The 27,498-nt window shown below is 39.8% G+C and overlaps 1 protein-coding gene across 1 annotated transcript; it reads right to left on the bottom strand.

Annotated features, from left to right (window-relative positions):
• Positions 1 to 425: 425 nt before the first annotated feature.
• slc2a15b (solute carrier family 2 member 15b) lies at positions 426 to 26,250 on the bottom strand. Its single transcript, XM_033623481.2, has 12 exons — positions 25,834 to 26,250; positions 23,142 to 23,240; positions 15,623 to 15,783; positions 15,386 to 15,510; positions 14,256 to 14,401; positions 13,631 to 13,763; positions 13,128 to 13,315; positions 9,372 to 9,482; positions 6,864 to 6,965; positions 5,330 to 5,405; positions 3,980 to 4,107; positions 426 to 1,529 (listed from the first exon to the last, which is right to left on the bottom strand). Exons 1-12 carry the CDS (start codon positions 25,876 to 25,878, stop codon positions 1,305 to 1,307), a joined length of 1,539 nt encoding a protein of 512 aa, XP_033479372.1. The 5' UTR covers positions 25,879 to 26,250; the 3' UTR covers positions 426 to 1,304.
• Positions 26,251 to 27,498: the final 1,248 nt, after the last annotated feature.

The following is a 27,498-nucleotide window of genomic DNA, read 5'->3' as shown; positions in this document are numbered from 1 at the left end:
GTAGTGTTTGCAACACCCACATTTTATTTAGGCATTTGTCTCATGATATATGTGGATTTCTGCTGTGATTGCAAATCTTCTTTTGTTATGTTTATGGTTGTTTTTGGCACGATACAATAATGCCAGTAAATGATTTCTCTCTTGATTGTAATTTTATATGTACGGGGACATCTTCCAGTCACCACAGCGAAATGAATGTGAAGTAAACATTGGCCCCAAATGAAACTAAAGTATTGTGGTAGCACAGGAGAGCTGCTCCACATTTGATGGTTCAGTGGGGTAAACTAGCTTATTGTATATGAATCTGATTTTTGTTTTTTTGCTCTTATTTTTGCATGTTTGATATGATTATGAGGCTCAATCAACAGAGCAGTTTACAGCTCAATACAGCAGTTTAATAAAGAAGACATATTTGAATGTTTCTGTGTAGTTTTTGAACAGTCTTCATTTTATTTTCACCACATTTTATACAAAGAGGTCGTGTAAAACAGGCCAGTTAAAAAACGACTGAGCAAACTTTAACAGCTACTTTGTTGTGATATTGTATATTGATAAATTATAACTTGTTAACAACATATATGTGCATATACTTGGACGAGATGTACGAAATGATCAGCAGCCACAATATCCAGCTCTCTTAAAACAGACACAAAATCAAAACGGAACGACAGAAGAAACAAGCTCAAGTTTTTGGTCAGGACATTCCCCTTGAGCTGAACACTGTAAACATACAGTAACAGTAAATATTTTATTATACACACTACGTCTTGTGACCTTTTATCCACAGAGTGAAACATGAGAGGAATGGCTTTCATACCATCCTGTAGTTCACTGATACAAGCGCTGCCTCAGAGGTGTTGTTGTTGTGTCACTGAATAAACATGTTCAGTCTTTATTGAGCATCAAAGAGACGGTATTCAACGCTGAGTATGAACAATGACGTGATCATGGGATGTCTTCAAACACAGTGAGGCTAATGTGGAGATTAAAACTTCTGAGAGCACTGTGAGAAACCAACTGGGCTCCCGTAAAAATGTGTTAAGATGCTGAGAAATGGATTAAAATGTCACTGATGGCTGATTTGAAACGCATGACCGCGTGACTTCTGTCTCACATCATGTACAGGAGCTACACTTTGACCGAGGATTAACCGTTAAAACAGGAACTATTGTGTGTGTACGCACTGGTCTTTGTAGTTTTCACATGAAGCAGCAGACCTCCTCATGGCCACAGAAGTTTTACCTTTTATCTCTGCTACACTCACTTCAGTCATTTACATGTAAGTCCACCTCATCACTCCTGTCTTATTTATCGCCAAGGCCAAGGGATCCATATCCGTTCATCAGAGCCATTTTGAGATGACCGTTGGGAATCAGCTCTTCTTTGGGGATCTTGTTCTTGTTGGCGAACATCTGGCTAATCTCCATAAAGGTTTTGTTCCTGGTCTCAGGGATAATGAAGACAGTGTAGACAGCCACTCCCAAGCAGATCATACAGAAGATCAGGTAACAGTAAGGACCCATAGAAATCTGTGGTGGGAGGAAAGAGTACATATGCATGAACAAATAAAATAGTTGTGACTTTCTTTAGTAACATTGTCTAAGGAAAGCAAAGGGAGACAAATTTGGAGCCATACTGTCATAGCTCAACGACAGTTTCTGCCTCAAAACAACTACTGCTTATTGCAAGGAGACACGAAATCTGGGTAGAAATATGATCTTTAGACAGAAACATGCCACAGAGATGATAATTCAAGCTGGTCGACATAAATTTGATCCAAAACACAACCAGAGAACACACATAGAAGGCTCCTGTAGATTCTATGAAAACTACTCTACATTATATTAAGGGATTAGTTACCTTGAAAACAAGAGACTTGGTATTGTTAAAGAGGCATTTTTTTTGCGTGTGGGCGTGTGTATGATTTTTTTTTTTTTTTTGCCATCAAAGGCAGCAGACAGCACTTTACATATATTTATTGTATTTGTGATTTGTCTTATGTATGCAATTTGTTTGTAAATTGTAAACTTTGTTATAAACTTGGAAACTAACTTTTTCTAAATTGAAAATAAAAACAAGCTATAAACACAATATTAACATATCATCTCCTTTATGAAGTGTTTGTGGTGAACATATTAGCAAACAGTTTATTGTTTACACATCCAGCAGATGCAGAGCAACATTAACATTCATTTGGAGTCATGTGTCTGTCCACCTGATAAATGTAAGTCCAATGTTCACTCTCCTTCCTGCTCTGTTTTGGTCACTACGAGATCTTCAGTAACTGATCATGTAGTCTTATTCACCGTGGGAACCAAAGGCAGAAAACAAGATTGTGTTAATTACACGGTGTCATCACTCTAAATACTGAGGAGATGGAATCACGTTTGTGGGTTGGAAAGATCCCATGTCGTCTATGAGTTTGGATATCTGACCAGTGCCTGATGGGACCCGATGGGACCCGATGGATCACGTTGGGTTTGAATGAATATTAACAGATGATGTTCAGGTTCTGGTTGGGTTTGACCTATAAATGATGGACCTACTATCTGTGTTGGACTACTCTTTGTTCAGTGCCAGGGTTTGTTATCCATGTGACAACACATTAACACCACACATAGACTATGTCAGCCAGTAAATATTCATGTAAGTTAATGTTAGCTAGCTAACAAGGGAGGACATCAAACAAAATATATCATCTCCAAGTGTTACCTGAAGCTTGGTGTATTCTGGCCATTCTAGCTTACAGCATCAGCGGCAGGGAATGTAACTTTAGAGTTGTTGTTAGACCGATCAAACACAGGAGGACAGCACTAAAGCCATCCATGGTGGATGGATCACCTTCCTCCATGATAACTCCAAAACCACAACGGTCAGATTATGTAAATGGTTCAGTTAACAGTAGTTACAATTCAAGAAGAGTTTGTGAAGATGACGACTTGACATATGCCAACAGTAAGACTCAAATTTAATTTTTTAGAACTGTTGATTACAATGTGTTTGTGTTTAAACAATATAGCTAGATAAGTATATAGAAAAATGTCTTTTGACGTTCACTTACAAGATGCTGTGAGTGTAATCATGGTATACAGGCAAGTTGTAACCATGGTAATAACCATAGCATGGCAACAGAAAAAACAGCACTTCTGTACATTATCTGCAATATGTGTCGGTTTTGGGGTCAGAGTCAGTTACTACTCTCTCTGGCTTGGGTCGGATTCAGACGGAAATTTGCGGCCCGAGCCAGATGGTAGTCACCACCACCTCCTAAGAGAAATACCTGGCTCTTAACTGTGAAACTAGTGATTAGACTTACAAAATTAAAACAACACAAGACGAGCATGTCTGAGGCTTTGCTCACATTTTTCTTTTTTGCTCCTAGCTTAGCACAAAGACTGGATACAAGATGAAAATGTTATTATGGCTCCAAGTTAAAAATACAGCTATGGACAGCTCTGAAGCCTCTATTTATACATTTCCTATTAAATTAAAACCAAAAGATTAGGGCCCACATGGTGTCACAGACAGCCTGTGTGTTGTTAACATTTGTGGCCAGAACTCATGCAGAGTAACATCCCTTTCCACGGGGCACATCATCGTCCTCTTTACTTTGCATCTGTTCAACTACACCAACACTGAGGACAATGAGAGACAGCAAGGTCGCTTTTAATAGCTAATTTTATTGGTATTTGGGGAGTCACCTCTATTCAAACAAAACCAGACAGCCCATATCATAATTGGTATGTGTCTGACACTGCGAGCGGAGCCATGACAGAATATGAATGCAATGTCACGATGATCTTGAGATTCTCAACGCCCACTAGATTTCAGATGCAAGATAAACATAAGATGCTCTTTCTACAATGAACCTGACTGTACTTGAGGCAGCAAACCCACGAGACCTGCTACACATCTTGGTTGTTTCAGGATGCAGAGCTTAAAATCAAAAGCCAGCAGTAGAGTTTGTGTTTGCTCTGACCTCTAGGAAGGGGAAGACGAAGCCGATGGTGAAGTTGGACATCCAGTTGAGGCATCCGGCCACAGTGTAGGCAGCCGGTCTGTGTGACTGCTTAAACAGCTCTGCAGTGATCAGGAAAGGCACACCAGCTACACACAAGAGACAAAAATACACATTTTCATCATTTTAAAGGACACATTTTGACAACACGGCTCACTCCACATACAGTTCATCTATTGGTCTGATCTAACTAGGCATCCTATCCAGCTGTCATAATACAAATCACATTTAAGCACTCAGAGCAGCGGTATGAATCTATTGGGTATTGTGAGATTAACACCAGCGTCTTCATTCATCAATTAGTTTATCAATACTCACACTAACGACTATTCTTTGGCAGTCATTCAAAAGAAACAGAACATAATATAACAAAAAATAAACATTCCTCAAGCCCCACTTGCTATTACATTACAATCTCTTCCTGCATGTACTTCATTATGTGTTCATTAGTACTCAGTGATCACAGATTGACAAGACAGGAGGATGTTTGTCAGCCTGGCAGAAGTCCAACTCAGAACCACAAGAACCAGAAAAGCTTAGCCAGGACTTGTACAAGTCATTAGTTTGATACGCAGGATCTATGAGATGTTGTCCTGGCTTTAAACACATAATTCTTCATTGTTAGAGGTGAAAGCTATGAAGGAGAAATATGCATTAGTAAAAGCTCCAATGATGAGTTTTTCGAATGATGTCCTCATTATCTGTGCATGATAATTGCGTAGAGGAAGGTTTAATATCGTCAAACCAATAACGAGGCCATAATTTGTCAACATCTGCGGTATGTATGGGGGGCGTCACTGTGCATGCGAGCTTTTCGTCTGAAGGAAACCGTATTCATCACGGCTAGCTTATGAACAATGAGCCATTAAAAGTCTAATTGCAGCAACAGAAATCCTCGTCCGCGTGCAGAGATATGGATTTTGCTGGCTTGACGAATGACATCACGTAAACCAGATTTGTTCTAATTCATCATCCTCGCAGGTCCACTCAACGTGGCTCCCAAAGTTGTAAACTATTGCCTCTTAATTCACTTCACTCAACTCATCCAGTGTACAAATGGCTGTGGGAATGGATGTAGTGTGGCAGTTATGATTTCCTAATTTACAAGACTAATGAAATACAATATCTCTTCACAGTCAGAGGAGGAGCAGGGAGGGAGCGCTGCTTGCTTCTCAAGATTTGGTGCCTGCTATTGTGCAGGCCTCCAGCAGGGAGCAGTGTTATCTTACACACAGGGCAGCCCAAATCTAGTATAGACTGGAGATGTGCTGTTTTTAAGAAGAGGTTTCAAGTGAGATGCACAGTGTTTACCTGGACCTATGCAGAAGCCAGCAATGATCCCAACAACGCAGCCCACACTGATGTAGCGCATGAAGGACAGCTCCGCCTGTGATTGGTCAAACACAAGTCATGAGGAAAGTCACGAGTTGTAAACATAAGTAAACAATTTGCACAGTGTTTCATGATTATTCATTTGACTATATTTAAGTAACATTACACAGTGGGTTTTCAGTTCACTATTGTTTACTGAAGAGAACAAACTGTTCAATAGTACGAACATTGCTGTGATCATCCTGCTGTTCACACAGGCCTTTAAGAGATCTCTCCCTCACGTGTCATGTGATTGCACTGTGAATGATGGAGGACAAAGAAGTTTATCTGAAGCTAATGTGAGGCCTCATTTTTTTGAGTGTAGTCTCCCGTAGCCAGACTTATCTCCACAGCGCTAGAGAAAGGTCTGGAAGCACACATGATCATTCTGCTGCTGGGGAAGAAATGCTCAGGCTTGTTTGTATTTCTTTACACCAATCACAATCATCTTGGGTTAAGACTAGGATGCAGCAATGGTGCCCTTGCAAAATAGCGTTGGGGGTTAACTTGTTTCGGTGGAACATTTGCTCTTGGGGAGGTGAGCTCTGTCATTAAAATGGCTAATACTCCGCATGAATTCAACATTTACTGATTAAAAAGACAAACCTAATTTGATAATCAGTGCTCCTATGTGATGCTCGACCCGTTCAAAACACAGATGATCTGCTGGCTGTATGTGGCTTGTGCAGATCATTATCACGGCAGTATCAAAGAAGCTCACTGAAGGGGAACGGACCACTACCAGGGCAAAAAAAAAATCATATCAACTTGGATTGGCTGTGTCAAAAATCAGATCAATTATCGGGCATGAGAGTCTTCCAAGAAGGAGTCTGGGCTTTTCCAAGTTGCGTTCACAAGTTGATTTATTTGTTGTGGATATTATCTGGGGAAACAAAGCAGGCATGTTTTATTACCCAATCCAAAACTTCACCAAAACTTGCCATTCTCAGCTATAGGTTGTTAGCTCGGAGGCTGTTGTTGTTTACCGTAGCAAAGGGGATTTTGAACTGTAACATGCAGGCTTATAGCCATGGTCTACATCCAGTGAGTCGGACAAATCAAGTTCATTTCTTCCAAATGTAGCAGCCTTTTTAGTATAAAAGTCCCTCTTTCTGTTATTATGCTTCCACTGCAGCTCAACAGGGAAATAAAGGGAAGAAATTCAACTCTAAAAAGACTTTAATTTTGCAAGATACCCACTTGAGTTATTTACCTCAGACTGCTGAAGCCTCACATAAGCTTCAGATTAACTTTTTCAATATTCATATTGGCACCTATTCTTATATAATGTTATTATGCAAAAATATCCCCACCATAAATTAGACACAGTTTTTAGTTTATGTAAATGATTATGTAAATTCGGCAATGTCCTTAGCCCCATTTAAAACAATGCACTGTATGCCCTATGCCACCATCTGCAAGTTAATGTTGATATATTCTGAGCAGGGCAACAACAACAGGACACTTTCTGTACCTGGAAGAGGACAGACACTGTGATCCCAGCACAGCAGAGTCCCATGAAGAGGAAGCCGCCAATCATCAGAGGTCTCCTGCCCAGACGTTCGATTGTAAAACACTGCAAAACAGACACAGAGGTGAGAAATGTTGTGATAAGCCCGCAACATGCGATGACATGGAGCAAGAAACAGCTTACTTCTTATCCTCTGATGTTAAATTTCAGCATGATATCCCTGATAAATAAAAGTAAAATTAAAGTAAGGAACATCTAAAAGCAGTCAATAATATGTGCTGTGTCACCAATTTTATTTTTTTCTATGGAAAAGTATATAGCATGGACCCGTGCCACATACTACAATATCAGACACCTTTCTCACAGCAGACATTTTGACGTGTTATAGCATAAAGGCACAGGTGAAACCCGGTTTGTTAAATGATTCATCAAGTGTCCCTGCAAGTTATGGCAGTGAGCCAGCACACACAATATCAGAAACCTGGAAGTAGCTCAACTTAATTAAAAAAAACAACAAAAAAAACAGCCACTTTTAATGTTATCAATTACATCTGTGATCTTCCTGCTGTGACAAACCAAAATGGTTGCTGTGAAAATGGTCTATAGCCTAAATAGCCCTTTATACAGTACACAACTCAATAGGACAACAAAACAACAATGTAAAAACAATAAACTAAAAACAAGTAGTTAATCGTTCATGATTACATGACTGATTCAACTCTCGTATTTAAAGACAGCCTGAGTTTTTGGTCACACACTTTGAGATTTTGCAAAGACTGGGGATTTTGAAGAGTCATTATTTGCAAGACAGTTAGACAACTAGATTCCTTTTGAGATTATTTGAGATTATTATGTTCCTGGTCGAAAGTATTGTGCCAAACTTTTAGACTTCAAGATGTATAACATAGCCTATTAACATTCCTTTATTTGTCCGCAACAACACACAACTCTGGAAATAACTCAGCATAACTCAGCAACTCCGCAGCATTCTTGTTAATTTGGCATCAATATAGTATATTGCATTTTGGATATTTTTGTCCTTGACTCACTACCAGCCTCTGTTGGTTAGCTGAACTGAAATAAATGCTGATTGGTGGATCAGATCATGCTGTATTAAACACCAACTCTTGTTCACTACCCAACTCCACAAGTTTCTCCTCCTTTTCCACAGAGCAAGACTTGTTCATGTTCTTGTGCCTCCCTGGAGTCCCCTCCATTTTTACTGTCTACCCGGTTTGCTGCTTCCTATTTGGTGCCGGAGAGCCCAGCTATTGGTTGTTGACAGTGTTCACATCATTAAACTTCAGTATTTGCATGAGCCAAGACAAAACAAATTATAATAGTATTAAACATTTTTGGTGGTGCAGTGGTTAGCATTGTTGCCTCACAGCAAGGGGGTTCCTGTGGGGAGCCCTTCTGTGCAGAGCTTGCATGTTCTCCCCGTGTCAGCGTGGGTTTTCTCCAGGTACTACAGCTTCCTCCCACAGTCCAAAGACATGCAGGTTAATTGGTGACTCTAAATTGACTGTTGGTGTGAACATGAGTGTGAATGGTTGTCTGTCTCTATGTGTCAGCCCTGTCAGGGTGTACCCTGCCTCTCACCCAATGTCAGCTGGGATAGGCTCCAGCCCCCCCACGACCCCCAACAGGATAAGCGGTTACGGAAAATAAATGAATGAATGAATGAATGAATTGGAAATTTGTCTGCAACAGTGAAATAATTTGAAAAGTTGTTTGGTGTGAGGCCGGCATAAGTTTAAGTTCTATGGGTAAAGAGCTCAACATAATGATTTCCGAAACAGAGGATGACATCGGTCTGAAGGAGGAATGAGATATACAAGCTAAAATTGTGAAATTCAGTAGAGCTGAAACTAACAATTATCTCCAACATGTATTAACTTTTTTCCAATTCAGCGATAAACTATTTAGTGTATAAAATGTGAACATTACAGTTTTCAACTCCAAGTTACCAGACAAAAGTGACATTTTTAATGTTTTGTGTGTGTGTGTGTGTGTGTGTGTGTGTGTGTCATTTTGTGTCACCAACAGTCAAAAAGTACATTATAAAGATATTAATTTTGCAATTCAAAACACAGGAAAGCAGCTAATTTTCACATTGTAATGTTTTGTATTTTTACTTGATTAATGACTGAAACATTGAGTTTATTATCTAAACTGTCATTTATATTCTGCTGTTAAAGTACACCATGAATACAATTAGGGCTGCAACTAATACTTATTTTCATTATAAATTAATCAGTCAATATTTTTTATGATTAACTGTCAAGTCTATAAAAATGCTCATCACAAGTTCACAGAGTCAAAGGTGACGTTTGCAAATGACTTGTTTTGTTTAAATAATACACTTAAATTAAAAGATGTTCGATTTACAGTTATATAACATGTAGAAAAGGAACAAATCCCCACATTGGATCTGCTCATCAATTTTGTCATGTAATAGTGATAATAATGGCATCTTAGTGTGTTTAAAGTGTGATAATGTCGACTCACCCCCAGCATCCCAGAGATGACCTCAATGGCTCCAGTCCCCACGGTTGTGTACTGAATATAAGGTTCTGGAATTCCTGCGTTCTTAAATATGTCATTTGTGTAGAACCAGATCTGAAATTGAAAAGTGACATGAACTTTATTAATATGATGAATATGTCAGACTGCAGACAGACACACACCCACACACAGACAGATGCTTTGAGACTCAAAGTTTTTCCTCTTTTTTTTTTTTTTTCATGAGGAGCCAAAAAGTCGCTCTGCTTATTTGCTGCTTCCATGTGATTCATCATAGCAATCATTATCATCACGCCGACCATCACTCATGCATTTGAGATACAGCGTTTCATCAGTATGGACTTCTGACAAGTGCTCCCCTTGAAATTAATTTGTGTATTCTCATTAATCACATTTTGCTGATGCACCATCCATCATTGATGAGGTGTGGACAAGATCATGATTGGTGCAGTTAAACGCTGTTTTGTTGATTTACTAACCATACGTATACTATTTCATCACCATCGCAGCTCTGGAGTAGGCATACACATGCCTTTATCACAGCAGAAACATACACAAACACAAACTACTTGGAAAAAGAAAAAGAATTGTGAGCAGTTATATTGTTTTGCACACATTTTCTTGAGAAAATATATTCCAATGAGCTAAAATTCTTCCTCACTGAACTAAAATCTACCTTATAACAGAAATCCAGTTTTTATTTCAGATTAGATATTTTGTTTTTATACATATCAGCAGTTCATTTACAAAAGCACTAGACTCTGCTCAACTGATAAACCACCGGTGACTCTAAGGACCAGACTGTTATGTGACTATTTATATCCATGTATGCTAGAAATAATTATCTTCTTTCTCCCAGTGGTCTTCTTCATCCATCCATCCAGAGACATATTCAAGACAGGCAGAGTAAGCAGAGCAGCCCTGGCATAATCCCCACTGAGATCTCCTCCAGCTCTTCCAGGCCAAACCCAAGCTGTTCCTGGACCAGCTGACTGATGTAGTCCCTCTGGTGCATCTAAGTGTACAACAAGGTCTTTTCCCAATTACACAGCCAGAGGGAGGCACCTTAAGGGCACTCCGCACCTGTCTAAACCGTCTAATCTAAACCCTCTATACTCAAAGGTCTTCCTGGATCATTTAGCTCCCCATCATGTTTGAGAGTGAGCTGTATAACGCTATGTTAAAATCACTTCTTTAGGTCACTACCTCAGTGATGGTGAGAATGAAGACTGGCTTGTAAATCAGAGTTTTGCTTTGTGGTTCCACTTTTTATGGCAAAGTCTACCCGCTACGATGTGGCAGTTATCATCATGATTATTTCTACCTTCATGTGTGATACCTGAACTCCACTTCCCAGTACCGTCCCATTTTCTGCCTGAAATTAATCAGACACCTTAAGCCAAAGAAAGGACCCTGTCTCTAATCATTCTCTGGTTTGTATTACAGTCCATTAAACAACAAAAGGACAACATCATCTGCAAAAGTGCAGACATACTGCTCTTATGTCGCCAAACTTGACTGTTGCCTTGATGAACTGAACAAGTGTCAAAAGTTTCACTTTATGCCAGGCGTACAACAAACCTTCATTAACTAGGAGAAAATCCAAACAGCGAAGCATGTAGAGCTCACTAAACAGTCATAGATGGCCTTGTATTTCTGCATGTATGTATATCAAATTTTTAAACTTAAAAGTGTGCTACCCTCCACTTTTAAAATATCACTTAGTTGGCTCATTTTCAGCTCAATAGCTCGATCCTCAACAAACAAAATAACTAAGGAAACATAATAGTCCCAGTTGTTGTGGTGGTAATGGGTGGGTGCTGAAACCAGTATATGGTAATTAGGTTATAAAGGTCATGCATTGCATTAGTTAGAAAAGATTTGCAGATCTGGTTTTTGAAAGCAGAGAAATGTAGCTTGTAATGTATTTATTTACCTATTCATTTATTGTTGTTGCTGTTTCTTTTTGTCCTTATTGATCATGGTTTAAGTTATTATTTATGAACTTTTCTATTTACTGCAGTTTGTCTTGCTCAGTTGTTCTTGCGTGTGTGACTAAAAAACAAAACAAAAAATATGTGTTTATGCTTTCAGGCTGTTATATAACCAAAATACCAACCAAAATAATCATGAGCCAGTAGTTCTGGTTTACAGCTACAGTTAACTTTTTTAAAAAATAATTCTTTACATATTTGCTGAAACTGTCACAATACTCACAAATCTGCCCTAAATGAGACAGATAATCCGTGAAAAAAAAATCACATTCTTCCGCGTCCTCTATTGCCTCGTAGTGCTTCTAATGGCTGTACTGCATGTGAGAAATAAGCAATGCAAACAGAGTGTTGATTTATATTTGATATGTTTGACCGCATTTTAAGAGCAGTGATTGGCATGATTGACAGCTCGGCTCTGATTGGTTGTTGCTGCTGCGCCACAGTCTGATCCTACGGAATGCCATTAGAGGCATTAGGAGGGGAGGAGGGACATGATTATTTTTCACAAACTGTCTCATGTACTTATTTTGAAATATAATGACAGTTTCATCAAATATGACACAAAATGAAGCTTTAACTCACATAGTCAGGAAGGCTGCAATCATGTGACCAATGTGCTGACATGAGTATAAACGGAAGTAATGTAAAACGTAAAAGTCCACATAAGGTGGTAGGTTGGGGTGGTGGATGGGTCAAACAAACGCAGGACTTTCCTCTAGGAGACTGCTGTTTCGGACCATGTGAAACCAAATGAAATCTGAGTTATTTTGAGGTATGTCTTGACTATGTTTCTCATCCTGAACCTAACCTAAATAACTACATGTTAGGTACGTAATTTCATGCTAAGTACATAACGGCATTCATGGGGCACCTGTTAGATATCATAAAAATCTTTGTATGAGGATACATTGATGTTGTATATGCTTGGTTTAAGTGTCTGTTAATAAAAAAGACCTTGAACAAAAAAAGAAACAAGAAAGAAATGGGAATGTGTGGTTGCTGCTTTGTGATCTAAGCGCCCTGACAGTTATAGTAGTATCTTAAAGATTGATGGATAGGCCAATGGAGATGTAAGAAAAATAGTGATTTCAAGATTCTGTCCTGTTCGAGTGGTTCCAGATGTGCAGGACCAGTGTGATCAGTGTTACACATACTGTGGAACAATCAGACCTTTTTTTGTAGACATAACTTTGTAACATCTCTTTATGTCAAAGATGTGGTTTGCACAAATACAATTATAGAGGCCCAAGATATTTGAAACAACAAGCACATTTCTTTTAAAATGTTTGATTCAGCATTTTGTGTCACAGATTTATGGCACACAGCGTTTGAACACATGGATTCGTCTAGATGTTTCAAGCCCTCCAGTGTTCCTGGGACAGCGGGAGTCAGCGGGGTGCACTCCTGCTGGGAAATGGTACTAGCATGTGAGCCAGCATGCAAGGAGCTTCTATCCAATGAGTATTCAGATGTGTTTGACTTGTGTGTGGATGGTTGGACCTTCTCATGTGGGGTAGCACTAACAGAAAGGACCAGGAGATAATGAGGCGTGGTCCTGTTGCCCCCTGCTTAGTCACTCAGTGGCTTCATGTGGGACTTTAATGTATGGACAGGAGGAGGTACAGATGGGTGGAGCACAGCTGGGAACTACAGCAATATGAGATCTCACACTCATATAATAACTGCACAGTCTTTTCGCATCTAAAACACAGAGACTGACAGGACACACAATGCTTTTCACACTTACTGCATCGATGCCAGACAACTGCATGCCGATGTTGACCACTACAATGGTGATGACCTGCCAGCGTACACAGTGGTCCATGAGCAGGCCGCGGACAGAGATGGTCTGGATGGAGGACAGAGAGCGCTGCTCCTCCTGCATCTCATCAACCTCCGCCTGGATGTTTCCTTTAGGACGGTACCACTTCAGGGCTACAGGACAGAAGTATAAGCTTTTACAAGCCTGCAGAAACACCAGTAGATATCAAAGTCTGAAAAAAGAGTTTCATGTGCAGGTTCAGTCATCCCAGTACAGTGACTTCATGGCACGATCTGTATGTACTGTTACTGCTTTTGAGTCAGACTGTAAAGGTTTTACACTAACAATAAAGATTGAATGAATGATCACGTTAAAGAAGAAACAAAAAACAAGAGCTGCAGGTAGTGAAGAAAAATTATGACAGTGTTGACTTCTTTTATAATCAAACATTTAAATCACATTTAGGAAAAAAAGGTCCAGTTTCTAACCTGCAATGGTGGCGTGAACATTCCCCTTCTCTATCAACAGGTAGCGTGGACTCTCTGGAAACCATGGCAACAGCATCAGCTGGATGGTGGTAGGAAACACCACCAGGGACAGGAGCAGAGGCCAGTGCTCTTCCTGTGTGGAAAACAACCCATTTATTATTATTATTATTATTATTATTATTATTATTATAGTATTGTGCTACATATTCATGCCTATAAGTGATATGTGAATGTGCCATAGTTTATACAAGATTCAGGATCAGCTCTGTTGCATTTCACTTGATTTATATTTATACTAATTCAGTTGACAAATAACCAATTGATTGAACCTGATTAAGTGAGAGGGACATTAAAAAGCATCTGATGTGTATTCATTAATCAACACCAGGACTGTAGAGGATAGAGATGTCTATGCCTCAAACTCACTACCAGAAGGTTTTCATTTTATGTTATTCTATCTTATTTTATGTTATTTTACTTCTGTTTTTACTCTGTTTTATGTTATGATATTTTATTTTATTTTGCCTTATTTTACCTGGTAAAATAAATCTGGAAACAAACCTAATGTTGCCACCCACATGACTGAGCAGACCTGTGTAGTGTTTGAACATCATGATGTTGGTACCTTTCCCAGCAGCTCATGGAGTCCCAGCACCTGCGCAATGAAGACCCCAAGACAAATGTGAATGCTGGGGACAAGGCCCAGGAAGCCTCGCAGGTTCTTAGGGGCGATCTCACCGAGGTACATGGGCACCACACTGAGACAGATCCCTGTGGAAAAGAAGAGAGAGATTACCATGGGTAGGTTTAATTTTCATGAAAATGCTCAAGATTGTGTGATTTCTTTTTCAGGGGTTTAAGATATCTCTAGGAAAATTACATAATTTTTGTTCACATGATTCAATGTTCTAGATTTTTGTTCCAATTATGTAATATTTCTTATTATTACACAGCTTTGTTAAATAATTGATCTGATCTGATTGGTCAATTACAACATTTTAGAGTCTGTTATTTCTGAATAATGGACTGCTGCTATGAGTAACAGCTAACTATAGATACCGTTCTCATAGTAGCTGCTTAGCGGAAGCAATAAAATCAATATTTTGTTTCATTTTATTGGTTTCTTTAGTGAGTAAGTGTATAATAGGCAAAGTTAATGTCAGGTGAGCAGGTCATAACTGTGAAATAAACCCAGACAGGGTGATTCAAGAGCCCTCTGCTTTGTATCAGGCTCAGTGTACATTATCCTTTACATAAGAAATATTAAATGCTTGTCTCAAATGTGATAAGGCTGGTGGACTGTGAGGAAATTTGATGTTATCAATCAACTGAACAAAACCAAAAAAAACCAAAGCAAATTCTCCTCATGCGTCACAATTTTGCTACTTTTATTTCCACAGGCATTTGTTTGTAGTTTGGGTGGCTTATATTTAGCTGTTATACAGTGAATACAAAATGGGGAAATGAATCAATGCGACGCTTTGTAATTCATTACAGTCGTTCAGAAACTAGGCAGGCCCCCAGCCAACATTTGTATGTAGGGCCATTGTAGGTGGTAAATGAGCTGAAAATGAGCCTTATATTGGATTGTTCATGGATTACATATTGGCCCCATGCCTATTGCCCACATATGTGGGTTTACCCAAGTGAGCCCCAGATAAGATGCCCATTTTCCCATATAGGGCCCATTTTTCAACCAACACATTTACTACCCACATGGGCCCCACGTACAAATGGTGGATGGGCATATAGTACCTGAGTGTACTCCTGTGATGAAGCGTCCAAGAATGACCATCGCGGGCATCCTGCACCCTCTGCTGAAGCCCATCAGAGCTCCTCCTATAAACACCAGCACAGTGGATCTCACCAGCGTCCCTTTCCTGTTTGAGAATGTTGAATAAACAGGGATCACAGAAGCACAGGTTGACGGCATTTTGCAAACACAAACAAGCACTGAGCATACACCCAAAAATCATCCACACAGACATTTACCTTCCATATTTGGTTACGAGTCTGCCCACCAGCAGAGCTCCGGTCATCCCACCAATAGCAAATATGGACACGGTGAGGGAGTACAAGACAGTGAGGAGCTCCTCATCTGGATACCAGTCGTAACTTTCTACCAGCGTCTCATTGTAGAAGTCTTTGATGTACTGGTAGAGGAAAGAAAAAAGTTAATTTAATATTGACCGCCAGGAATAATGATAAATTAATTAATTAAAATGAAAATAAACCATGTGGACACACAAGATGTCCTCCCATTTTCCCTAATTTCTTATTCTATTTTTCCAATATATTCCATTTTGCCTTCACAACAGACCGAAATAAACTTGCAAGATGTATTTTGTATACCTCATCACTGCAATACAATTGGAGCATAAAAATGGTGGCCATGAAATTTGACATCATCACAACAGTAACTATTTCCCACAGTGCCGTGCATCCAAATGTCAACATTAGTCTTGCCATTTTCACAGCATTGGGCGTACACTGAACTGGGGGATGGGATGAAGAGATGTTTGAATCAGCAGGAGAGGCAGCCATATTAAGTAGACAGGAAGCTCATCGAGCCCCCACAGTCAAAGTCAAATCAAATTTGACGATTAGGGATCATAAACTGCATGCTTGATAAAATGACAGTGGTTATTCTCGTGGTGTGACACAAAATTTACAGCAAAGGCCAACAACATCCCTCACATTTCATTCAGGTTTATCTGACACTGAAGACTCCGCTGAGATCAGGCTGTCCTGGAGAACCCATTACATTAAACCCAATTCATCTCAAGAGACACAATTCAGTCACTGTCTGCGAAATGAGACATCAGAAAAATGGGAGACGGAAAAATAAGAGTTCATTTTAATTTGTGTGAGAAGCTTTAGTGTTAGCAGCTTAATAGATGATTTATTTTGTTTTTGTAAAATAGTGAGGATGCAGTGTGATCATTTGAAGGAATGGGTGGTCCTGTGGGAGTTCAGTGATGAAATGAAGGGAGAGACATTTTAATTGGTCAATTTGTCATGGAACTCTGGACAGTGTGTGTCCAATTTGTCCAAGAATGTCTCCAACACATGTGGAGAACTATATAAAGTGGCAGTCTGTGTACAGTTCTGACATATAGCCTAGCAACTGCCACAGTTTGTTGTTCAACCATTTCGACTACTGGAGACAGTAACTGCAAAGACCTTACACTGATACTCTTTGGTAAATGTGGATAGCTGCTGACAGCTACCATGGGGGAAAAAAGGACTATCCTCTTTGTGTTTTGGTTGCACAGTGGTTGAAGCACTCCCTCTGTGGTGTAAACTGAACCCCCATTTTACTGGGACATTGTACCCAGTGGTAGAGGCTACCTTATTTTACAGCCATTACACTGTGCAATCAGCATTTACTTCATAATGACAAGTTAAAGCAATGAACTTGTCTACTTCCACTTTAAACTACAGCTACAGTTTAAGCTACGGACCTTTAATGAAAATAACTTTGTGTCTATTTGCTAAAACTGTCACTACATTCAGAAGGAAGCATGAGACAGTCTAGACTCACAAGTCAGTCTTTAGACACTTTGCTTAACTAAAGACTGGTGACTTTCTCCCTGATTTTGTGTTTAGATGGGCGGATACAATTTCAGAGTTTGAAAAAACTCCCTACGTTGCAGAACCAATAGTAAATCTGCAGGGCGGTCCTTCGGTGGCTCACTAAACTCCTGTGCTTGTAAACATAGTCCGACTAGAAACATGTGTAGCGGTACAAAATGGCTCAGCCGCGCTCGCAGAAAACGCTGTCAAAGTTAGTGGATGTTTGTCGCGTTTGCGGTGACACATTCTCGCCAAAATAAACAAACATAATCTTTTACAAAGCCATGACTCATCCGTCTGGCCGGACTATAACGTTAGAGGGAATCGCCTTGTTGTTTACAAATACTTCCGGGTAGAAAACCAGCAGAGCTTTTAGCTATAACGTTATATATATATATATATATATATATATATATATATATATATATATATATATATATATCAATCACATTTTTCACGTCACTGTATCACCGTTTAGACTAATCTGATGTTTGTAAAGTCTATAAACACAATGATTGAACAAACATTACTATTTCTTAGCCGTTAGCGGTGTCTGTAATAGGTAATAACTCATTAAACGGTCCGTGAAAAAAATATTTTTCCAGCGGATATCTTAGAAACAACATGGTTGAGCTAGCAAAGCAGTTTTGTGTTGCTATGTGTGGTATTTATTCAGTTTTGGGAAATCACGATGTCTAGAAAGCATCAGGGACAGCAGCTGACAGGGACAGCTAACACTAGCAGCAAAGCTAACATCAGGACGTCATCTGTTAAAAGCCTCCCGTTGTCGGATACGACATGAAACTACTCCAGTTAGCTCAATCATGTTGTAACTAAGACATCCGCTGGAAAAAATATTTTCTTCACGGATGAGCACACGTTTGATAAAACGGAGTTAAATCTCTGGGCATCCATTTTCAAGCTCTCTGTGTGTTTGTTTCCTTGCGGACGAGAAAAGGGGGAGCGCACGTTTCCGAGAAGGCGTGTCCTTTTCAAAAATGCAAGAGGCGTTGCTTTGTTGCCGGCCGTTTTCACCGGTGTGTTAAACACACTTTAGAAAGGAGTGTCCCCAGACTATCAGAAGGCCGAGATCTCTGATTGTCTGGTGGCGAGACTAGAGACAGTCTGGCAGCATGGTAGGGAAGCGGTTAGTGGTTAGCATTGTCACTTCACAGCAAGAGGGTACCCTGAATCCTGGGTGGTCGGGCATGAGCCCTGGGGCAGGGGAGCACTTCTGTGCAGAGTTTGCATGTACATGTACTCCAGCTTCCTTCCACAGTCCAAAGACATGCAGGTTAGGTTCATTGGTGACTCTAAATTGCCCGTATGTGTGAATGTGACCATGAATGGCTGTGTGTCAGCCCTGCAATAGTCTGGTGACCTGTCCAGGGTGAGACCGTCTGTGGAAAAAAAATCATATCCCTCCTTCTCTTCCTGCTGCCTCCAATGGCATTTGCTAGAATCAGACCGTGGTGCAATGACAACAACCAGTCAATCATATTCCTCTTCCTACTCTACTGTTTTGTAACGCTTCAAGCCTTACCGTACATGAACGAAAACAACCAATCAGAGCCGAGGAGTCTCTGATGTAGCTGTCAATCATGTCAACCACTGCATGTGAACTGCGCGGATTAAATATGAATCAAGATTCTATCAATGCATTACCTGTTTCTTGCCTCAAATATTTTCAGAAACATATTTTAGTGTACTGTCTAGCTGTGAATTGAGAAAGTTTATGACCCTACTGCCATGTTGGAAACTGTTGACTAAAGCACCAAGCACCGCCCACTGGCAGAACCAACGTTCTATTTTACAGCTACAACAGTACACTAAAATATGTTTCTGAAAACATTTGAGGTGAAAAAGCAGTGCAGTAACAGAATCTTGATTGATATTTGATCAGCGCTGCCTAGTTTGACAGTTGTACTGCAGCTCATGAGCAGTGATTGACATGATTGACAGCTGTGTTTGAGACTCCTTGGCTCTGATTGTTTGTTTTCGCTCATAAGCATTAAGGCCATTAAAAGTGTTACAAGGCAACAGAGCAGGCAGAGGAATATGATTTTCTTTCAAGCATTATGTGTCTCATTTATTGCTGTGTGAATATAGTGAGTTTCAGCAAATTCAGCAAAAAGTTACCAACTACAGTTTTACTGTTCACAGTTATCACCTTGCAACAGCCTGGTGCTGATTGAGCAAGAATTGATTGAGGTAACCCTCAGATCTCGGTTGTGTAATCGACATACCTACTGTTTAAAAGGAAAGGCCTTCATAGAACATGCAGGCAGTTGTGGATGACAGACAGATGCTGGTAATAGTCGCACACAGATCTTTACTCAACCTTCAAAGTGAAAACTATTAGCATGACATGCATGAAAGAGGCTCGTGTGATTTCAGAGAGATGTGATTGTGATTGACTATGCTGGATATCAGTATCAGTATTAATATTAACCTCATTAGGTGGATCAGGTATCAGCCAGACATGACTAATCCTAAAATAAAAAGTCTCTTAACCACTGTTGTTATAACTTTCAGTAAAATCCACCTTGATTCAGTCGTATTGGGCCCTTGCTGCAAGAGGGCTGATTATTGCCGGTAGTTCTTATGCTGTAACTTGAACTGTATTCTCACAGCAGGAGCCCCATTGTTTCCTGTTTTGCAAAAACAGGTCCATGCAGTGAGGTACAGATTTTAAACTGCATCTGTATCAGCCTGTACCTGAGTTTAGTTATCAGAATCGGTATAGGGGCTCATGGCAAGTTAGCAAAATACCTAAAAGGCACAGGAGAGAGAAAAAACTAACTGGAAACCTCAGAAAAGTTGCATTTCTCAAGTGCAACCCTGTGCAACGTTCCTGCGTGAAAACAGAGCACTGATGAGAGTCCTCACTGACACATAGCAAGAACACAGTCAACAAGGACGGAAATTCAAATTTGATCATCTGACTTCTGCTGAATGTTACCCCAAAGCTCTTTTGCTTCATGACAAGCATTGAGTCAAATAGACTGTGTCAAAGTTTGTTTGAACAATAGCTGGAGTGATGACCCAGTGTCACATGACGTCAACGACCAGTTTGCAATTTGTCAGAAGAAGAAAAGCACAGAGAATACAAGCCGAAAAGGCTAATAAGAAAGATATTATGACATGACTCTGATTCCTCCCTTTAACTTTAAAGGTCAACACATCTTAGGACATTTTTTAAACACAATGATTTCAAAGATTTAAAAACACATTGTAGTATCACTACTCAAAATACTAAATCACTTCTCTTTAACTGCGGCAAATCTGCCTAAAATAAACAAGTAAAGATATACTATGCAGGATTTAAGAAACAAAACAAAAAATATACTCAGATAGAAGTAATCCCTTTCAATCATCAATTATGACCCACTCTGTGGAGGTGTGTTTATCAGTAGAGACTCTGCCTTCTGCCTGCATTTTCTTCTTATTCTCTGCGTTTGGGACAAGACTTTATAAAACGTAGGGACCAGGTGCCAAGCGGTTAACAGCAGGCATCTGAGAGACAGCACTGTGAAAACACAAGCGAGACAAAATGCCAAACAAAAGTGAATCTGGGGTTGGCTGTTACTTCCATTTTCACTGGCGAGCATGTTTACAGTAACTGACAATCCTGCATGGTATACCTTTAGGGAGGCCAGAGACAAGTGTTGATGGCTCACCCTTTTTCCCCTTTGGGGCCAATGGCCTTTTGGGTAACCTGTGAGTGTGTTATGTGAGCTTCGTGTTCATGGAAGGAAGTAGCTCTCTCTCGGGTGTGTCATGGTGAATGCGGCAAAGAGTGATGATAGCCGGCAGAATTAAGTGTCTAGATAAGCTCAGGGCTTCTGTGTGACCTCATGAGAAGGCCATGTTTATTGTTTTGTGGTGAGGACCTCAATAAAGCCATTGTTGGTGAACGGCACCCGAATGCCTCGCTATCCGTCCTTCAGTGGAGTGGTCCGGACCACTAGCTACTAGTTACCAACTAATAACGAGCCAAGCTGAATTACTGCTAATAAGCCAGCATGTTCCCAACTACAATTTGGAGCCGGTAAGCTGTCATTGAGAGAGGTAACACAAGGTTACTTCTCTGATAAAAGCCAGGTCATTAGCTCTTCAAGTATCCTTAAAAAACCTCTTCTTTTTCTCTCAACTCACCACCCACTGAACTTTCTGTCACACCTAAAGTTTAATTTGGAACAAACAGACGTAACTAACATCAGATGACACACAGCAGTCATCACTGAACACTACAAAGGACACCGAAGTCACATGGACCATGGTTAAAGGTTTGACTTCACCACATTAGTAGCTATTTGGAATCAGTGTGACAATGACCAATTGTCTTCAACTGAACAAGGAAATACTGAATTGCTCCGTAATATCTACACGTTTCAAAGGAGAGGTGGAACCGAGCAGCTCATTTTTTAGCCTTACCCATCCACAGCTGTTATGAACCACTCAGGTTTCTCATAGTGTTGTTTTCAGCAATAAAGGCTCTACAAACCTACCGTACACCACCTGGCCAGCCACAAACAGCAGTCAGAAACAACTAGCAACTAGCTGATGAACAAAGTCAAGCACTTAGCTGCTAAAGAGACAGATATTTCCCTCAGGAGTTGGTGGAGACAAAAAAACAAAGCGAAAAGAGGAATGTATATTGGACTTTCATTTAATTGTTGACCAGAGACATGACTCCAAAAAAGTGGTGTTGCTCTACAACTGCGAGATGTGCTAACAAGTTCTCGACTGAAAAGATGATGATATGTCAATGTTGCATTTAAAGCTTGTTTCCGTTGCCCCCAAGAGGCCAGAAAAACCCAGAATTTATTGCAGGTTTACAGAAAAAGTTTGACATTTTGGAACATCTTTTATTTACTTTCTTGCTGAGTGTCGGATGAAAAGATTGATAGTCTTATCTGTACAATAAATATGGAGCTGGAGCTAAAAAGCGATTAGCTTAGCTTAGCTTAGCAGACAGCTATTTTGTCCTGCTTCCATGCTGAGTACTAATTTTGCATCTAACTACTGACAAGAAAATAATTGAGCAAACTTCCCCAAATGTCCACCATTCCTTTAAACCCAAATTTGAAAATTCTCAAGTGACCCACAGTGGCAGTATAAAAAAGAAGACACAGTGGCAAACAGCAATGCAAGCTAATGTCTGACCCACATACAACCTGGGGATAGCAAGATGAAAGGGCTAAAACACAGTGGGTACCCCCATCCAACGTTTCCATTGCTTTAGCAAACAAAACTGCAGATATGTTTGAAAGATAATCCAAAAACATAAAAATTCTACACATACCGTAATAGCTTTAAATGACAGATATCAAACTTGTCAGTGTCATTCGATGATATCTATCAATTGATTAGTAGAAGAATACATCAAAATGGACAAAAAGTTGAAAAAGGTGAACAAAAATTCAGGAAAAGAGTAATTTTTAAAGTGAACAGTGTGCCGTGTGGGTCCAAAGCAGCACGTGCAGCTCTTTCCATGCAACTCCCTTCTAAACAGTACCCTACACTGGCATGAGACGTGGTACTGAGGCTAATATGCTTTAAGTCGTTGGTCCGTGGCCAAGCAGGAATGGTTCACAGCTCAGTCAATGCACCGCGGCAAATCAAACATTGCAGGAAGAGAGCAGAGCACATGACGTATAAAAACGACGGAACATTGATGACATGGTGAGGGTCACAGCAGCCTCTGGATTTGATACACACACTCACATGCCTTCACATGACAATAACATATAATCTGATCTTTACCATGTCTATTAATAACAACTAAATACAGAGTGAGTCTCTTTCAATGATTTTAGGAATAGGAAGTTCTTGGGAAAAGTGTGAAAACTATTTTAATACTCGGGTGGATGACAGACAGCGATAAGAATGACCACTATGAAGATGCTGATGATGTGGTGGTGACACAAACCTCTGCAGGAGAGTTGACGACTGCCAAATTGTAGCCATAGAGCATAGAGCTGCCAAACGAGGCCAGCAAAGCCACTGCTAGCAGAGGCTTTGTGAGATGCTGCAGAGAAGATGAGGAGAGAAAACAAGTCAGATACAAACAAAAGCTACACAGTAAAATGTCCACAGGCCTGTAGGCAACAATTAATGTGAGATCACAGAAATTACTTAGCTTTTTTTAGTTTAACTGTTAAAGGCCTACATCCTGGGTCTTCAACAGGTGGTCTGCAACACCAAATCTTTGTTTGATATATTGATTTAAGTTTTAATTTCAGGTTGTTGTTTTTTTTTTTCAAAATCTTAAATATGTCTGAAAATACACATCAAAAGGAATCCAACATCTTAGCGAAGGTAAATTAAAGAGATGAACTGGCCTGTTAAAAAAAACCCCAAAAAAACATTTAATTCACAGTACACAACATTGATGAGCAGCTAACCATTACCCATGAATCCTAGTGCCATCATGTGTGCTAGTTGGTGCTAAATTACCTTGTGGTTCTTATCCATAACGGCAAGGTGAACTAGTTAGCTGACCGTTACAAGCTATTGAAACATATTGGCCTATTAGCTGTATTATTATTCGCAATGTACGGACATTATAGTGAGCCACGACGGATTAATTGATTGTAACTTTTCAAGCAAAAGCCTCTGACACATTGCCAACCACTGGCAAAAGTACAGAGGGTGAGGCTAACATGCCTTGCCATGCTTTAACTGCTGCTAACTTTGCAGCTACAGGCAAATACAAATGAGAGATGACATGAAAATATTCAGAAAATGATTCTGAGTGCAACTCAGGTTTATACAATATATGTAGTAGGGGGTCCCTACCCCATCTGTCTTTCAGCTCAGAGGTGCTTGGCCTGAAAAATGTTGATGACCACTGGCCTATATTAAAAGATCTGAGCTATATATTCTTCATACATATGGGTTATTTGTATTTTTCCATGGCATCTTGGTTAAAAATGATCTGAAAATAATAAAAAGGCCTTCACTTTTTAAAATGATCGAAACTCTGCCAGCAAAGAACATTATATGGACTAATTAAAAGCCTCAAAACTAAATGTGCACATTGTGCCTGTTTTCTAAAGATGCCTGTAGCCTGTAAAGAGATTAGCTCATGTGTATGAGTAATTAACAGCATTATTATGAGGGTATATGTTGCATATGAGTCTGTGATCTTTGGACTTTGCAGCAGAGCTCAACAGGCAGCGAGCAAGCTGCACGTGATTGAATCATAAGAGTTGAAACAAACCAGCACGCCAATTCAGGCCAGCTCCAACTCGCCTGCTCTCTTTAACACATGTAGCTTTGGTAGAGGCACTTTGAATGAGCTGAACAAACAGTTAGCAGAAAACACAGATATAATGAAGCACCATCAGCTCCACTTCTCACCAGCTGAACTCAACAAAGGTTGTAGAGGGCAAAGAGGGCATGTGGTGTTACAGATGAATGTTAAGACACCGGCTGGGTACTTCTGTTGACCATATCAAAGTCACATGAGCTGCTCTTCGTCTTTAAGAGGGGACGGGGGCAGTCTACTGTATTTTCATTAGGACCAGCCTGCAGCTACCCTCTTGGCTGCCATCCGAAATTCCAGCACACAGAGCTTAGCTGACCTCCACTGTAAGGTCAGTCGGATTATAATGTGTTTTTGAGCGTCCATACCTTTGGATGGAGTAGGCTATGGAGAAAACTGCACCGCACAATAACCCCACCCATCAACAACTCTGTGATGTTTTCAGCATTTTAAATAAAGTAAGGTTTTACAAAATCCACTCTTTGAAGGATTTAGGGCATTCAAAATGTGAAAGTGTAGGATGTTGGTGTGTTTGTACGAGGAGCAGTACACAGAGGAGGCTCTGACTCTACTCTAACTGAACAATACCGGCATAGATGCCTTAAAGAAACCTAATTTAGCCGGTTAATAGCCTGATGGACAAAGTCAGACGACTACACGTGAAAATAGCTCGCGGCAGACAATGCTGCCCAGTCTGCATTCAATTTAGGTTGATTATCTGTCGGATGTGCAGCTCTTCACATGTTGCATCAGTTTGGTCAGTGCTCTGGAACTACCAAGACTTTCATATAGTCTTTTTAAGCCCAAACTTTTGTTTTAAAAGGCTGTTTTGGATGAAATCAAAAATCCCAGGCAAGTATATGTATACATATAGGCACAGACAGTACAGGTCAATGTAAAAGGTACATGTATTGATCTGTATTGTTATCTGTGCCTGTTTACAGAAGCAAGGCCTTTGGGGGGGACACATATAAAGCGAGGGGGATTCCTCAGCCTAAAAAACAATAAGGATTGAACACTGAATTTCCTGCATTTTCTCCACTAGTTTGTGCCCTTTCTGCACCAATCTACAGTGTATATGTCTTTAATTTTGTCAAAATAAAAGCCCCCTGCTTCTATGCACATTAAATGCACATACTGAAGGGGACGTGGCCCCTGTGTCCCCCCTGAAATCTACGCCTATGAACAGAAGTCTGTTGAAGACAATAAAGTCACTGGGTGCTTTCAATTCAAGGTCACAGCAGGATGCTCTCACAAGATAATCCAAACAGTATGTGACTAAAGAAGAAGACGATGGGAGTTTTGATCTACATGTCAATCATCTCTATAATCAAAGTCTCAGATGAGCACTCACCGTGCTGGGTTTCCCATGGTTATCCAGAAGTAGCTCCTCCGCCATTTAAGTCATGAATAATTACTCCCCCTGTGTGTGTGTGTGTGCCACTGCCCGTTTGAGATGAGAAACAGCTCATCCGGACAACTTTTCAAACTCTTCACTCCCCATTTGTAGTTTTCAGACGTGCTCGTGAGGCAGAGAGGAGGCGTGTCGTGTTGATGGGCGGAATTAACAAGCTTGTCAAACTCCCAGTCTCCAATCATCGGAGCGCATCGCGGAGCAGGACCATCCCAGCCCTGGGTCGTTTTCCCCGGTCCATCAGAGATCACATGAGCCGAGTGGTTTCATTCTGCGTCCCAGAGTGTCCACAGTGGTTATTAAATAGCCTATGACTAACTGTGTCCAGGGGCGTTGTCAGGATTAGTAAACATGAGGGGCCAGGCTCAGACCCAGGGGCACCTTCAGGGGCACCTCCACCCAGGAGGGAAGGTGGAGAATCTCAGTGCTTAAAACACTTCTTTTTATTGTTGTTGCACCATAATATTTATTTTATTTTTTATTTACATATTTTTTTTATTTAGTTTATTTCATCATTTAAAAAGCTTTTTATTTGTGTAACTATATCATTTTGTTTCCAGATTGTCTTATCTTTTAATGTTTTTGCCTTCTATTTTTACCTTGAGCATATTTCCATTTTAACTTGTATTTTTTTAATTCATTTTTAATTCTTTGCTTTGTTTCTTTTTTTTATTCCTGTTTTAACCATGTCAAGAACTCTGTAACTTTGTTTTGAAAATTGAAAAATGACATTTATTATTATTATTATTATTATTATTATTATTATTAATTAATTAATTCATTCATTCATTTCCGTAACGGCTTATCCTGGAGTTGCGGGGTGGCTGGAGGTGCCTTTCCCAGCTGAAATTGGGTCGTGGGGCTAACACAATTATTATTTTATTGTTTTTTTAATTTTATTTTATTTTATTTAAGGGTTGAAATTAACAGCGAAGATCAAGAACATTATTCTTTGTTTTAATTCCTGTTTTAACCATGTCAAGATCTCTGTGACTTTGTTTTGGAAATTGAAAAATTACATTTATTATTATTATTATTATTATTATTATTAGTTTTAGTAGTAGTAGTAGTATTAATTCCGTATTTGCTCATCCTAGGGGTCGCAAGGCTACCACAATTATTATTATTTTCTTTTTCATTTTATTATCTAAGGGTTGAAATTAAGAGCGATTTATATCAGAAACACTCATTTGAATATCAGAGCTGATATGGTGCTAATGCTATGATTTCATAATCCCCTCCTTCCTTAAAATAATGTGGACATTTCTTGCAGTAGGTTTTATTCAATCAGCTCTGATTTTCTTGGTTGCTTTAGTAATAATGATGTGTGTCATTTCCAAATATATAGTGGGTGATTTAACTTACCCACAGGCTCTTCCTCCTGATTCATGAAAACACTCTCGCTGTATAATTTAGCAGATATCCTTCACCGATAGACTGAATACTTGTTAATTATACAAGATAAGTACATTGCAGTGTCCTATGAGAAATGTTTGGACATACATGGTACATGCAAGTACGGTAATTCATTCATTCATGTAAGTGGATTAATGCAAGCCAATGGGGCTGTAAGATGATTACTGTGGCAGGAAAAAGGAACTCTGC

The sequence above is a fragment of the Epinephelus lanceolatus genome, chromosome 3 (genome assembly GCF_041903045.1).
Source record: "Epinephelus lanceolatus isolate andai-2023 chromosome 3, ASM4190304v1, whole genome shotgun sequence".
In the NCBI taxonomy this organism is placed as follows: Eukaryota; Metazoa; Chordata; class Actinopteri; order Perciformes; family Serranidae; genus Epinephelus; species Epinephelus lanceolatus.
This window is presented reverse-complemented; position numbering and strand designations above follow the sequence as displayed.

What these genes read in the sequence shown, in the direction of transcription:
- slc2a15b (XM_033623481.2), bottom strand. Translation starts at nt 25,878, where the DNA reads ATGGCGGAGGAGCTACTTCTGGATAACCATGGGAAACCCAGCACG. An exon ending in ACCATGGGAAACCCAGCACG is followed by an intron (nt 23,241 to 25,833) that starts GTGAGTGCTCAT and finishes TCTTCTCTGCAG; the next exon opens with CATCTCACAAAGCCTCTGCT. An exon ending in TCCATGAGCTGCTGGGAAAG is followed by an intron (nt 13,764 to 14,255) that starts GTACCAACATCA and finishes TTTTCCACACAG; the next exon opens with GAAGAGCACTGGCCTCTGCT.